The sequence below is a fragment of the Centruroides sculpturatus genome, unplaced genomic scaffold (assembly GCF_000671375.1).
Source record: "Centruroides sculpturatus isolate CEXI.00-Female unplaced genomic scaffold, Cexi_2.0 scaffold1009, whole genome shotgun sequence".
NCBI classification, from domain to species: Eukaryota; Metazoa; Arthropoda; class Arachnida; order Scorpiones; family Buthidae; genus Centruroides; species Centruroides sculpturatus.
The window spans coordinates 29,205-43,782 of NW_019385199.1; the positions used below are offsets into that span (position 1 = coordinate 29,205).

At 27.7% G+C, this 14,578-nt stretch overlaps 1 protein-coding gene across 1 annotated transcript; it reads left to right on the forward strand.

The window, feature by feature from the left end:
• Positions 1-691: 691 nt before the first annotated feature.
• LOC111636057 (filamin-A-like) lies at positions 692-11,437 on the forward strand. The gene is made up of 5 exons (XM_023381216.1): positions 692-928; positions 6,994-7,129; positions 7,597-7,719; positions 7,801-7,974; positions 11,218-11,437. The coding sequence occupies exons 2-5, from the start codon at positions 7,000-7,002 to the stop codon at positions 11,406-11,408; spliced, it is 618 nt and encodes a 205-aa protein (XP_023236984.1). The 5' UTR covers positions 692-928; positions 6,994-6,999; the 3' UTR covers positions 11,409-11,437.
• The last annotated feature ends 3,141 nt before the right edge of the window (positions 11,438-14,578 follow it).

A 14,578-nucleotide genomic window follows, 5' to 3' on the forward strand; every position in this document is an offset into this window, starting at 1 on the left:
TTCTTTATTGCTATTGTAATCAACATTCCTTATTCATCTATTTCTTTCTTCTGTTCTCTGGATTTAAATAAACAAAAGCCATTATCTGAAGTGATCCATCCATTGGGAGTGATCGCTTTAAACAATCAATTAGACTGGCGAAAAATTACGATCTCATTGAAATTTTCTTGGGAAAATCAAAGGTGAAGAAACACTATTTCCGTTTGCACTGATGGGAAATGACAGTGCTTTTAGCTGATGCTACAGTATTAAAGCAATTTAACGCTACTCGATATTTTATATCAACTTAATTAATACGATTCCAAATTTGTTAACTGTAAAATTTGTAATTTTTTTTCTTTTTTAGAAAAAAGTGCATTTCTACGTTAACAGTAATGAAATCTGAAATGAGGAATGTAAGTAAGAATATATTTCAAACGATGATTTTGGCACTTATTCAAGATTTAAATGAAGCTTTCTTCTCAATAAATAATAAAATATAACTTTATTATTATACAGTTATAAAAAATGTTGGAAATATAAAAATTTAACATGAAAAATAATGAAATATTAAGAAAAAATGCAAAATTTTTATCATTTTCTTACAATAATATAATAAATATTATCAATGATTATTTTTGTTTTATTTGGTGATATAGATTGAAACGTGTAGAAAGCGAATTGAAGATTGCAATGAATTGTAGGATGTACTGTACGCTTCAAAATTAACTTCAGTTTGCTAAAACCATAAATGGAAAGCACCCCCACATTAACTTATCCAATCAGACTTTAACTGGCAATGGAGAAAGATGCCTGGGAAAAAGGTGTCAGTTGTCTTATGCCATACCCAGTTCTCAAAGGTCTCGGGGTGCTGTTTGTGATTGTGCCGTGAAGAGGTTTGGTGTAAATCAATAACTCTGTCTATTGACTAGGATTATTCCAGAAGCTTGTAAGTATGTTTATCTTTAAAATTGTTTAGTTATTTGACTTCATTTTGAAAATAATTTTTCTTATATACACTACTTTGATTGCATTTGAAAGAAGCATTTTTTAAATAAATATCTAAGTCAGATTTAGCAAATTTTATATCTTTATTCCACGAAATTTCTTTCGTTTCTAATTAGCATCGATTAAACGAGATATTTTAATCAATTTGACTTTGCGAAATAATTTTTTATAATAAAAATCATCTTTTATATACATTTAATAAACGTAGACTTCTTCAATGTTCTTTTTGCAACCATTTCTTGTCATAATTTCCAATATAAAAATCTTTCCTCTTCCTCTTAAGCACTGAATTCGGAACGGTAGAACGTTTGCTGACGAAGCTCATTCATTAACTGTTTTTGCCAAAAATTAAGACGAAATGCAGACAGAACGAAAACATTTTTCTGGCTACAATTATCTTGTTAAACTAGACTTTGTTGATAGGATATATTTCATAATTCAAAGAGATTAATTAAAATGGCAACTCAACTGGTAATCTATTCCAGTTTAAGTGTCGAGAATACACTTGGCTGGATTGTTTAAGACACAAGTGAAGGAATGATTTTGCTTTTTACATTTCAACAACGACTTTCTTGTTTTTCGCGAACAGAAGTGTGCCGAAAATTTAGAAAAACTGGCATGGATGGCAGTGATTGATGCATCACAAAATAATAGAACGTTTAAAGATTTCATGCCAAATTCTTGTATATTATGCAGGATATTTGATAATCCACTATTTACTCAATGAAGTTTAACCGGTTATTTTTTATCACTGCTTTAAAAAACATTAGTAAAACGAATTAAATATTTATGCCTAGATGATTTAAAACTTATTTTTTAATTATCATTATTTTAATATTCTAGTTTAATGTTAAGATGAAAGCATATAAACATCTAAAATTGTTCTATTAAACTTTTATAGAACATCAAAAGCACATTTTAAAACTACTTAAATTTAATTTTATTTAGATAAATCTCTATAATTTTCAATGTATTTAAGGCAGAGATCTTAAAAAATTTAGCCAATGGAAATAAAACCTGCCAAACAAATTTTTGAACGTCACTCGAGAAGACTGAAACTAGTATATTTATTACATCCTTTTCGTTACACTATGTTTAGACGGCGACATCTAAAATTAACTTTTCAGCATTTGAAAAGAAACGCGTCGCCTTTTAAAAAAATTTAATGTTTTATGACAATGATGTCCGACATCTCCTAAAACACGTCTTTCCCTACTGAATGCAACTATATTTTTAACTGTTATATCTTTTAAAGAAAAATAATTTTAAAATATTTTAAAAGCAGTTGTCGAGTAAAAAAATGTCATCTTTAGTTCAGTCATTATATCATTTTTGTTGTTAAGTGATAGTAGTAGAGATGTTAACACAACAGAATTACAATTCATTGACCCGTTAACTGCTGAATGAAAGATATAAATAGGAATCTTGAATAGGTACAATCGTGACAAGATAACTCTGTAAGTTAACAATTCCAATTTAAAGAGAAAAATACTTAAGATAGGAGGGGAATATATCGAACGTTTAAAAATATCCGGCTTGTTGCCAAAATAAACAACTTGACTATATAATCCTGTTCACTTATTTGTTTCTCTGAATTTTTATTGTTTAAACCTTGCTCAGCGAAGTGGTATAAACGTCGTTCAAGTTGTATTGTTTATTTTCCCCCAATTTTAAGTTCTTTCTTCCTTCTCCAGCTATAACATTTCAGCAATAAAAACGGTTTAATATATAAATTTTTCAAATTCTTTATTCGTTTATTTTCAATAATTAACACGAGTTTATAAACAGAATTTTGGAAATCAATTGATAATTAACACAACTTATTTAATGTAATGTAAATAAGGATAGCAGGCAGAAAATATACTTTTATGAACTTTCTAAAAATCACTTGATACGTATTTCCCCCCTAATTCAGGAAATGAAAGGTTTCGACCTTTCATTTCCTGAATTAGGGAGAAAATATGATCTTAACATACCCGAAATATTCACATTTCAAAAAAGATGCATTCGAAAGCAAGACAATGATTTATCGTGGTATTAACTTAGCTTAACGGTGCAAACAGTGAAAAATAGGATCATTAACTTCAGGTTAAATGCGGTAAGAAACCAAGAGCGAGAGAAGAAAAAAATTGTTACAAATCCTCCCGGAAATGACATATCATAAACAAACTATAAATAGAATGTAACTCAGTGAACATGTATTTTGCAGTAATTTTTTTCTTCAAAAAAACTCATTCAGCTAGTATCAATTTTCCTCTTTTTAATTTCCCCTTTAGTTCATGGCTCACGACACAGACCTTGTAGCGACGTACTCTCGGAAAATATTAAGATATAATATTACCCGTTAGGAACTTAGCCATGATATACTTTAAAACTCAAAGTGTTTTAAAGCATCTAAACCACACCTTTACATGCCAAATATAGAGGACGACCAAAGTTTGAAGTATGTATGCCAACTGATACAATTTTCTCCATCCTGACGAATGATATCTATCTTTCTTATCGTTTCTACTCAGATTCGCTTAATAAAGATGTTTAACAGATGTTTTAAATTTATATATATAATTTTATCATATTCGTGGTTAAAATTTTATGCATTCACTTTATGTTAAAAATTTAATATTATAAAAGTAATTATCTTAGCATTGGTTTTTCCTTATAAAACTGACTGAAACAGTTTATTTTGCAATGTATAATACACCATAGAAATTTTACGTTACATTATAATTTAATAAAATTTAACTAAAAATATAGCTTAAAATGGTAACACAAAACTGTTATTTCAATCATATAAATCTATAAATATAGTTCTGAAAAACCATTAAAAAATAATCTATGTCTATTTTTATTAACATTTTTATGTTTTGCATGGTTATATTTATAAGAAAATTTAACAAGTTAATAAAAAAATAAATTATAGAATACTTATTAGTAACTATTATATAACTATATTAAATGTATATTATTCAATTAATTTCAGAACATTTTATAATTTTAAGAGCTAAATTTTTATTTAGTTATAACTTTATCATGTTTGAATATAATTTCATTATTTTAAGGGTTTACTGACTGGATATTTTCCTATTTCTATATCACACTGCTGCAATTTTAATCTATATATATAAATTCTGTAAAGTTATTAATATATCAACATAGTTCATCGATTTAGCTTTAAGTCTTCTGTTACAGGTCAACTTGGTAAAATGTCTGCCATTGCCGTTCAGTATAGAATATATGCTTGTATGAATTGTATAGATTAGTTTCCTAACTTACATAATTATCTTTATATCTACTTATATAAACTTAATAGATATTTGAGTTTATTGTATTCAGATATTTCTCATTCTAGTTTTATTGTGAGTCGAATTAATTTCCTAATAACTTTCCCAAATATTTACATTAATTTCATTTGGCTATCCTAAAAAAGTACTTCTGTACTTCTGTCATTATTCTATATAAGTTCATAAAGTGCGATTCGTTAGAAGCTAATATAATTTATCTTAGTTTAGTTGGCCAAAATACTATGTAGTCGTATTATAATGGCCTGCAGAAATGCAAATTTATAATTTAGTTCTTTTGAAATTCATTTAAAAGGTTTTAATCCACAGATAATAGAGTAAATTAATGAAAATAATCAATAGAATCGACACTTTTGCAAAATTTATACATCTGCAATGAAATTTTTTCAGTTTAAATTACATAATTAAAGTGTTTATTCGTGACTTATAAGTAATTTTTAAAAGTATATTCGATACAGTTTAAGTCACTGGAACAAAATTTTGGAATATTTCCAAATATAAAATTTTTAAATTTAATATATTATTGGAAAGATTTCAATTTAAACATAGGATGTTAAAAAAATGAGAAATATTGATAATTTATAATTGATTGATTCGAGAATCAATTAATGATGATGAATTTTAATGCCTTTACTCTAATCCGTTTAAAACTTGGCATAGACGTGACTGGTGTCAAATTTGCAATTCTCTGCTATATATTTCGATACTAGATGACAAGAGCGTCTAGGAATGTTTCTCGGGTCACCTTGAATGAATCGAGTAATTTCTCTATTTTATAGATAAATTACTAAGATATTGCCCCTCTATATAGCATTTACAGATAAATTACTAAGATATTCTCCCTCTATATAGAATATAAATTATAAAACAAGTAAATGTAGTTCCTTATTTTCTTACTTTTGGATTTTTATGTTGATGGAAATTACTTCTCTACATCAAATATGATTTATAATCATTTTTCTTCTTTATTTAAAAATACATTTTTATTAAGGTGTTTAAACTACTGTAATGTAAAGCGGTGTTATGAATGTATTATAATTTAAAGAGTCCATGTGATTGCTGCTAAATAAGGCTAAGAAATCTGTTTTCGGTATCAGTTCAGGCGAGAAAAGGAACATCTGGATAACTTATATGATGAGCATAAATCACCCGAGTAAACATTTATCACTTCAAGTGATGATCCACGATACGCGACATTGTCAACTTTGCCAGAGAACTTCTAGATTACCGAGAACGTGATGAATGATTATTGATTGCCTTTAATCGAATTTCAAACATTTTAAACTACAATTATTCTAAGCATATTAAATAGAATACTTTAAAATATTATTTTTAAGCTTTAAATGTAGCATGTTACCAGAAATAATTAAGGTTATTTCTATAAATCAATTAATGAGTGGATTATTATCTTTAGAAAGTACATTATTTAAATTGAAAACCTAAAATGAAATTACCTATTTTCTATAAAAGTTAAATGAAGTTTGGTTACATTTAAAAATTATAATAACGTATTTTAATCTCCTATTAAGTTATAAGTATTAAAATAGGACAAGAAATAAGACGAGAAATTTGGATGAAAAAACATCCATATTTTAAGAAAGAATCCAAGTAATTTTGATAAAAATCACAAAAATTTGGAAAAGTTTTCCTACTACCAAATAAGACTAGTTTTTTTATATATAAAATATAAAAGTCAACTGATATCCAAAACCGCATTTTTTTTCTTATATAAACACATTCCAAAGGTTGTTAATTAGTTTTTAAAACCTGGATGGTATGTCAAATTTAAAGTGAAATCAGAAAAAATCTTCCTCGTTTGAAACCGTAGATATTTTTTTTAAAAGATTCTTCTTTTGGAACCAATCCGTCATCTTGTCATTCATGAACCAATATTCGTATTTTTCGTTATATGACACCCACATTCACTAGTAAGCATTACCGTAGATAGAATGTCAAATTGGTTGCCAAATGATATTTCGTGCTAATGGCGATTCATACGATCTGTGTCGAAACACTAATTTCTAAAATACGCGAAATAGAATTTCCTAAAGAAGAATCATCTTTATTAGTTCTACTTAGAAATGAATCTTGGCAAAGTTTAGTAAATATTCTTCTTTTTTTTTTACCTCATACTTAAATACAGATTGATTCACTTCGTTCAAGTGACTTACTTAAAGTGCCATAATTTGTAAAAGGTTTATTAAATATTGTAATTTCCTTCGAAAATTTACAAATTTGCAAGCTGTTTATGTACTTATAAACGTGAAACGTCGTAAATTATTTTGTTTTTATTCTCTAGTACCATTCTAAATAGTCATATATACATAAAAATTAGTTTTAACAGCTAAAATACTTATTGAAATATTAATACAGCGAGGTATAATTACGTGATTTACGAAATATTAAGTTTCGAATTAATTTTAGAATTTTTTTCAGCATATAAAATTGATTATAAACTATAAATATATATAAAATGTGCTAAATTATTTATATAAGGATATTTGAGTGCGTGGACTGAGAACGTCTTGTTCTGGCGAATATTTATAAGAAAATTGCTGAATCTTGATAAAATAAATATATTTTGAATGAAGAAAAAATAAACTTTCGAGCGCTTATACCTTAACATTAAAAGTTTATTTTATTAAGATTAATGTATTTTTAAAGCATTATATCTATGATAATTTAATTTATATTTTCTACTTTAAAGGTTAAAATGCCATCGAAGAAATCGGATAAACCAATTATAACGGACAATAGGGATGGCACAGTTAGTATTAAGTACGATCCTAAAGTAGAAGGTGTTCACGAACTCCACATCAAGTATAATCACGAACATGTACAAGGTAAATTTTTCTATATATAATAATAATTAATGTAAAAACAGCACGTTAATTAATTTAAATGTCATTTAGTCGTAAAATTAAAGATTTATTTCGACAACGGGAAACACGGCATCGGATTAAAGTTAAAATTCCAACATGTCATTGTTTATATTTAACGAAAGCGGTTAGCTGTAAAGATATTTGTTTTTTATTCTACAAAGAGAAACAGTCCTTTGTTCTATTTGGCAAGGACGATTAATTCTTGTCTTGTTTCCGTCTTTATAACTTCGTTCTTTTGTTGCCGTGCTTAATCTTACGACTGTTTACCGTTCTAAAATGTGAATGAAAGCGTCTAAAAGATACTCCAGAAGATACAAATGATAAAGCAAAAAGATACTAATTTATAAAACAAAGATATTTTCGCGTAGCAAAGTATATAATTTTAAATTTCTCATTATAAAGTTTTCAATATTTGCACATATTTACAGGAAGTCCTTATAAATTTCACATCGACAATATTTCTTCCGGTTACGTCACCGCTTGTGGCGAAGGCCTGGCACGTGGTAATGCTGGAGATCCCTGTAATTTTATCGTTTATACAAGAGGGGGTAGTAAGTAAAATATTTTCTTATTAAATGAGTTTAAATAAAAATATATATACTGAAATTTTGTATTCATTTCATTTCCTATAGCCAATTTATCGGTTTACGTCGATGGACCTACAAAATCAGAGGTTAATTGTCACGATAATAAAGACGGAAGCGTCAGCGTGTCTTACATACCTCCGGCTCCAGGAGAATATAAAGTATCTGTGAAATTTGATGGAAAACATATCAAGGACAGTCCGTTCACAGTTAAAATTGCAGGTCGGTAAAAATAGAAATTAAGAAAATTGCGTAATCTTCTCTAGAGCATTAGAATCAAATTTTAACAACAGTTTAATCCAATTTTATTCTAGAATAGCCTTTGACATTTTACAATGTGTAATCGCGCTCAAACAAACACTTTATTTATTTACATTACACTTACATCCATAAATTTTTAACTTTTTAGCTGAATTTTCTTAATATATTTAAATAATATAACCTGCTTATATAAAAAATACAGTTTAACTTATATTTATTTATTAAAATTGTAATTAATAATTTTATTTATTTTTTCTCTTTAATACTTAATCCTTTAAACAACTGCATAATTTGATATCCCCAATGTAAATCTAAATTATCAAACATGTCATAAATTATTTTTTACACTATTAATAGATAATTAAACGTTTTATGTCCAATTAAAGTTTGAATTGAAAGAATACATTTTGATTGTTAATTAAAAATTGAAATTTTAAACTGAATATTTTTTTCAATTATAAGTTCATGAATTTTTAAATTATAACATTTTGACGCTTTCAAAATTTCGTAAACATTTAAAATACATTTTGTACAATAATTTAAGTCTTTAGAATAAGAAACTTGATAATTTCTATTTATGTTATTTACAAAATATAAACGAATACAGTATTATCCATTTTATATATATAATAAACAATTCGTAAGTTCCAATAGGCAATGTAAAATTTGAAGTAAATTCGAATTTAAATATAAATGACTGTCTTAACTACGTTGATAAGAATGTGATTTGTCCGTCATTTACACAAATTTCTACCTACGTTTAGCAGAATAGAAGAAGCTCCTTTATTTTGAAATGTCTGGTATAAAAGCAAAAATCAAGTTTCCGCATTTAGAATAATGGAAATCGAAGTTTAATACTAATTTTTAATTTTCTGAATATTATCAATATTTTGAATATATAATTAATTTGTTCTTACTGAATATGAGCTTATACATGATGGATGTCCATGGATGGATGCCATCCATGATGAATGGGGTGGCACGCCATCGTACCGGTAAATCTGCCGTAATTGTGTCAATGGCAAATCATCGAACTATTCGTCCACCGCCGTGTTAGGACTATACACATATCGGTCACTATTCGGGGTACCGTCAATGAATACCGGACCGAGAAGCTGCTCATCTCAATTCCCGCACCAAACGCTTACGGTAAAACGTACTCAATGTCGCATGCGTGTTCGAAAATGTACTGCTCAGTGGCGCAGATGGTGACGATTCCCATCAAATATGCCGAAGGAGTGGTTCGTCGTGCTATAAATTTAACGTCATGTTCCACCACTCAAATCGCTGTGCTGAATCTCCTGCATGTTGTGGTTGCAGATGGCGGTGCATGTTATGGAGACCTAATATTCTCCGTATTTGTATTAGCTACAGTCCACAACCTAACCCACTGTTTTCAGCCTTTCTTTCATAGTTGCGACCTGCTTCTTTATTAGGATTATTGCACTTTTCGTATATTTAGTAATATACGTAAGAAATGTTATGGCACTGCTCACCACTAAATTTCATTGTACCCGGATGAAAACCACTGACTTAACTTACTCTAACCAATGCTGGAAATATCTCTTTTGCCTCTGGATAAAACTCATGTTTAAGTGTCACCCTATACACTCATTATAAACTTTGTTTTATTCGCTGATTTTGTCCTTGTTTTATATTAATAAAAAAGCATAATTATTTTATGCTTTTTATTGTATTTATTTATTTCAGAAAGAGCGTGCATGACCTTTGTTCGTTTTGCTCATCTCTATGCCAGTCGTGAGCAACCCATGGACCCGCGAGGTCTTAATACGCAGGTCCAGGGCTTCGTCAACGCAAATTTATTTTCTAGTTTTCTGCTTCGTGCCATTACGCAACCCTAATTCGACGGTCAGAGGGCAAAAGGGCATAAGTAACTTTTTATCGATTATGAGTTTATTGAAGTTAAGTCGTCACTAAATATAATGTACTTTTATGTTTATCACAGTAACGTCCTAGACAAAATAATTTCCATCATTTTCATATGCATAAACAAAAAAAAACAACATAATATTATTCTAAAATGTGAACTATAAAGTTATTTTTAGTTTCTGAAAATATATTGATATTTTTGACTTATAACCTTTTACCCTCTGACCCTCTAATATTCATAACGAAGAACATTGAAACTAAACTTGACCAGTAAAAAGATAAGAATAAACTACTGGTATATATTACAGTACTAGTGTGCATACCATTAGCATATTAGCATTTTAGTATATAGCCTACTGGCGATTAGGGAATATATTGTTATTCAACAGGCCTGCAACTCCATAAGAAAAAATTTATGCGGCTCTCATCCCGAAAAGATTGCTCATCACTGCCTTACATCGTGGCAAAAGGCATCATATGATGCGTAGCGCAGCTATCTTACGAGAAACAAACAAAAAAAGAACCAATAGCACTATTCGATTATATTATTATTTATTATATTTACAGTATTAATATATGCCAATAATATTTAAAATTAATTGTAGCAACGACAGAACATTAAATAAAAACAATAAATTGTCTCGTTTACAAAAAATAATAGTAAAATTGCATAGAATCTGTATGGATAATGAGGTATTAAAGTTTTATTTCAAAATATTTTAAATATTTATGTATTTATATTTATAAATTTTACAATTAAAATTTCACAAGTGTTTGAAAGTTATTTCATTTGTTTTTCACATATGCTAAAAAATAATCCATAACATTTAGTAATATTGCAAGTCTTTAAACTCTCGTCAGAACACATCAATACTCTAGATTTAAAATGCATGATTCATTTTAAGTGGGAGGGCCAAATTACGTGACTTTCCACTAGAATAGAAATGAGTATGAACGTCTAAAAAAGTTTGTGGAAAGGGAAAAATGCATAACTTAGCGAATTCCATCTATAGAAATGGTGCCAAGATTGAAGTTAGTGAAGAGAAGAAGCAGTTTTACTACCGTAGATTCAAGAAAATGGCTTTCAAAATGTTTTTTCCATTTTTTTAACTATGTTGCTTCCTGGCTACACTGTGCATTACATTACAGATTCCATTCCGAAACAGTTCTCAACTATTTCTCGGTCTTTTACAGCTGCTTATAATGTCGTAAAACTATATTTAAAGTTTAGACTGCCTAAATTGTTATATATAATTAGAAATTTAAAATGTTTTTATAAGAACTTGATTAAAAAAGAAGATAATAAATTTTTAGGTGAAGGACGAAAACGAAGTCAAGTATCCGTTATGCATTCCAGTGAAGTGTCGATTAATTGTACCGAAAAAGATTTAAAGACTTTAAATGCGAGTATTGTCGCACCTTCGGGATTGGAAGAACCTTGTTTTTTAAAAAGAATGAAAGATGGATTAGTTGGTGAGTGCATTTATTCATTTGCTTTTCACTAATATTTTAAATCAATTTAACTAAATATGACGCATTGAATATGGACTAGTGATTATTTAGAACACTTCAAAACACATCAATTCAAATTTTATTCACAACTTTATACATAAAAAGTAATACTTACCATATTACCACATTTAATATTTACCATTTTCTGGAAGAATCTTCGAAAAATTCTTCTTTATCGTTTATTAAACTGATATAAGTTCACGCTTTCTTTTAAGGAGAATAATTATAGGATATTCTGTATTTCTGTAATTATCAGATGTTTTAAGAAGAAATACTATGAATGAAACTGATAAAATTTAGTTTGTATTAACAGATTTTTCATTCTGAATATCTTCATTCAAAAATCAAAAGAAAGAGAAAATGGTTGGCAGAAGTGTTTTTAGTATTTGCCAAGGTCTTTTCCCTTTCTCAGATCTATCATTTCTGCCTCCTAAACAAAACCAATTTAGAGTGTAGAAATTTATTAAGTATGTTTCGTATTCGGACGGGTATATAATATATTTAGAATCTTATTAAAAAAAATGAATAATTTTTATTGCATCTCTTCATGAATCTTCTAAAATTACATAACGTATTCATCATGATTAGTTTAAAAAATTAAAATTTANCACACTGCTGCAATTTTAATCTATATATATAAATTCTGTAAAGTTATTAATATATCAACATAGTTCATCGATTTAGCTTTAAGTCTTCTGTTACAGGTCAACTTGGTAAAATGTCTGCCATTGCCGTTCAGTATAGAATATATGCTTGTATGAATTGTATAGATTAGTTTCCTAACTTACATAATTATCTTTATATCTACTTATATAAACTTAATAGATATTTGAGTTTATTGTATTCAGATATTTCTCATTCTAGTTTTATTGTGAGTCGAATTAATTTCCTAATAACTTTCCCAAATATTTACATTAATTTCATTTGGCTATCCTAAAAAAGTACTTCTGTACTTCTGTCATTATTCTATATAAGTTCATAAAGTGCGATTCGTTAGAAGCTAATATAATTTATCTTAGTTTAGTTGGCCAAAATACTATGTAGTCGTATTATAATGGCCTGCAGAAATGCAAATTTATAATTTAGTTCTTTTGAAATTCATTTAAAAGGTTTTAATCCACAGATAATAGAGTAAATTAATGAAAATAATCAATAGAATCGACACTTTTGCAAAATTTATACATCTGCAATGAAATTTTTTCAGTTTAAATTACATAATTAAAGTGTTTATTCGTGACTTATAAGTAATTTTTAAAAGTATATTCGATACAGTTTAAGTCACTGGAACAAAATTTTGGAATATTTCCAAATATAAAATTTTTAAATTTAATATATTATTGGAAAGATTTCAATTTAAACATAGGATGTTAAAAAAATGAGAAATATTGATAATTTATAATTGATTGATTCGAGAATCAATTAATGATGATGAATTTTAATGCCTTTACTCTAATCCGTTTAAAACTTGGCATAGACGTGACTGGTGTCAAATTTGCAATTCTCTGCTATATATTTCGATACTAGATGACAAGAGCGTCTAGGAATGTTTCTCGGGTCACCTTGAATGAATCGAGTAATTTCTCTATTTTATAGATAAATTACTAAGATATTGCCCCTCTATATAGCATTTACAGATAAATTACTAAGATATTCTCCCTCTATATAGAATATAAATTATAAAACAAGTAAATGTAGTTCCTTATTTTCTTACTTTTGGATTTTTATGTTGATGGAAATTACTTCTCTACATCAAATATGATTTATAATCATTTTTCTTCTTTATTTAAAAATACATTTTTATTAAGGTGTTTAAACTACTGTAATGTAAAGCGGTGTTATGAATGTATTATAATTTAAAGAGTCCATGTGATTGCTGCTAAATAAGGCTAAGAAATCTGTTTTCGGTATCAGTTCAGGCGAGAAAAGGAACATCTGGATAACTTATATGATGAGCATAAATCACCCGAGTAAACATTTATCACTTCAAGTGATGATCCACGATACGCGACATTGTCAACTTTGCCAGAGAACTTCTAGATTACCGAGAACGTGATGAATGATTATTGATTGCCTTTAATCGAATTTCAAACATTTTAAACTACAATTATTCTAAGCATATTAAATAGAATACTTTAAAATATTATTTTTAAGCTTTAAATGTAGCATGTTACCAGAAATAATTAAGGTTATTTCTATAAATCAATTAATGAGTGGATTATTATCTTTAGAAAGTACATTATTTAAATTGAAAACCTAAAATGAAATTACCTATTTTCTATAAAAGTTAAATGAAGTTTGGTTACATTTAAAAATTATAATAACGTATTTTAATCTCCTATTAAGTTATAAGTATTAAAATAGGACAAGAAATAAGACGAGAAATTTGGATGAAAAAACATCCATATTTTAAGAAAGAATCCAAGTAATTTTGATAAAAATCACAAAAATTTGGAAAAGTTTTCCTACTACCAAATAAGACTAGTTTTTTTATATATAAAATATAAAAGTCAACTGATATCCAAAACCGCATTTTTTTTCTTATATAAACACATTCCAAAGGTTGTTAATTAGTTTTTAAAACCTGGATGGTATGTCAAATTTAAAGTGAAATCAGAAAAAATCTTCCTCGTTTGAAACCGTAGATATTTTTTTTAAAAGATTCTTCTTTTGGAACCAATCCGTCATCTTGTCATTCATGAACCAATATTCGTATTTTTCGTTATATGACACCCACATTCACTAGTAAGCATTACCGTAGATAGAATGTCAAATTGGTTGCCAAATGATATTTCGTGCTAATGGCGATTCATACGATCTGTGTCGAAACACTAATTTCTAAAATACGCGAAATAGAATTTCCTAAAGAAGAATCATCTTTATTAGTTCTACTTAGAAATGAATCTTGGCAAAGTTTAGTAAATATTCTTCTTTTTTTTTTACCTCATACTTAAATACAGATTGATTCACTTCGTTCAAGTGACTTACTTAAAGTGCCATAATTTGTAAAAGGTTTATTAAATATTGTAATTTCCTTCGAAAATTTACAAATTTGCAAGCTGTTTATGTACTTATAAACGTGAAACGTCGTAAATTATTTTGTTTTTATTCTCTAGTACCATTCTAAATAGTCATATATACATAAAAATTAGTTTTAACAGCTAAA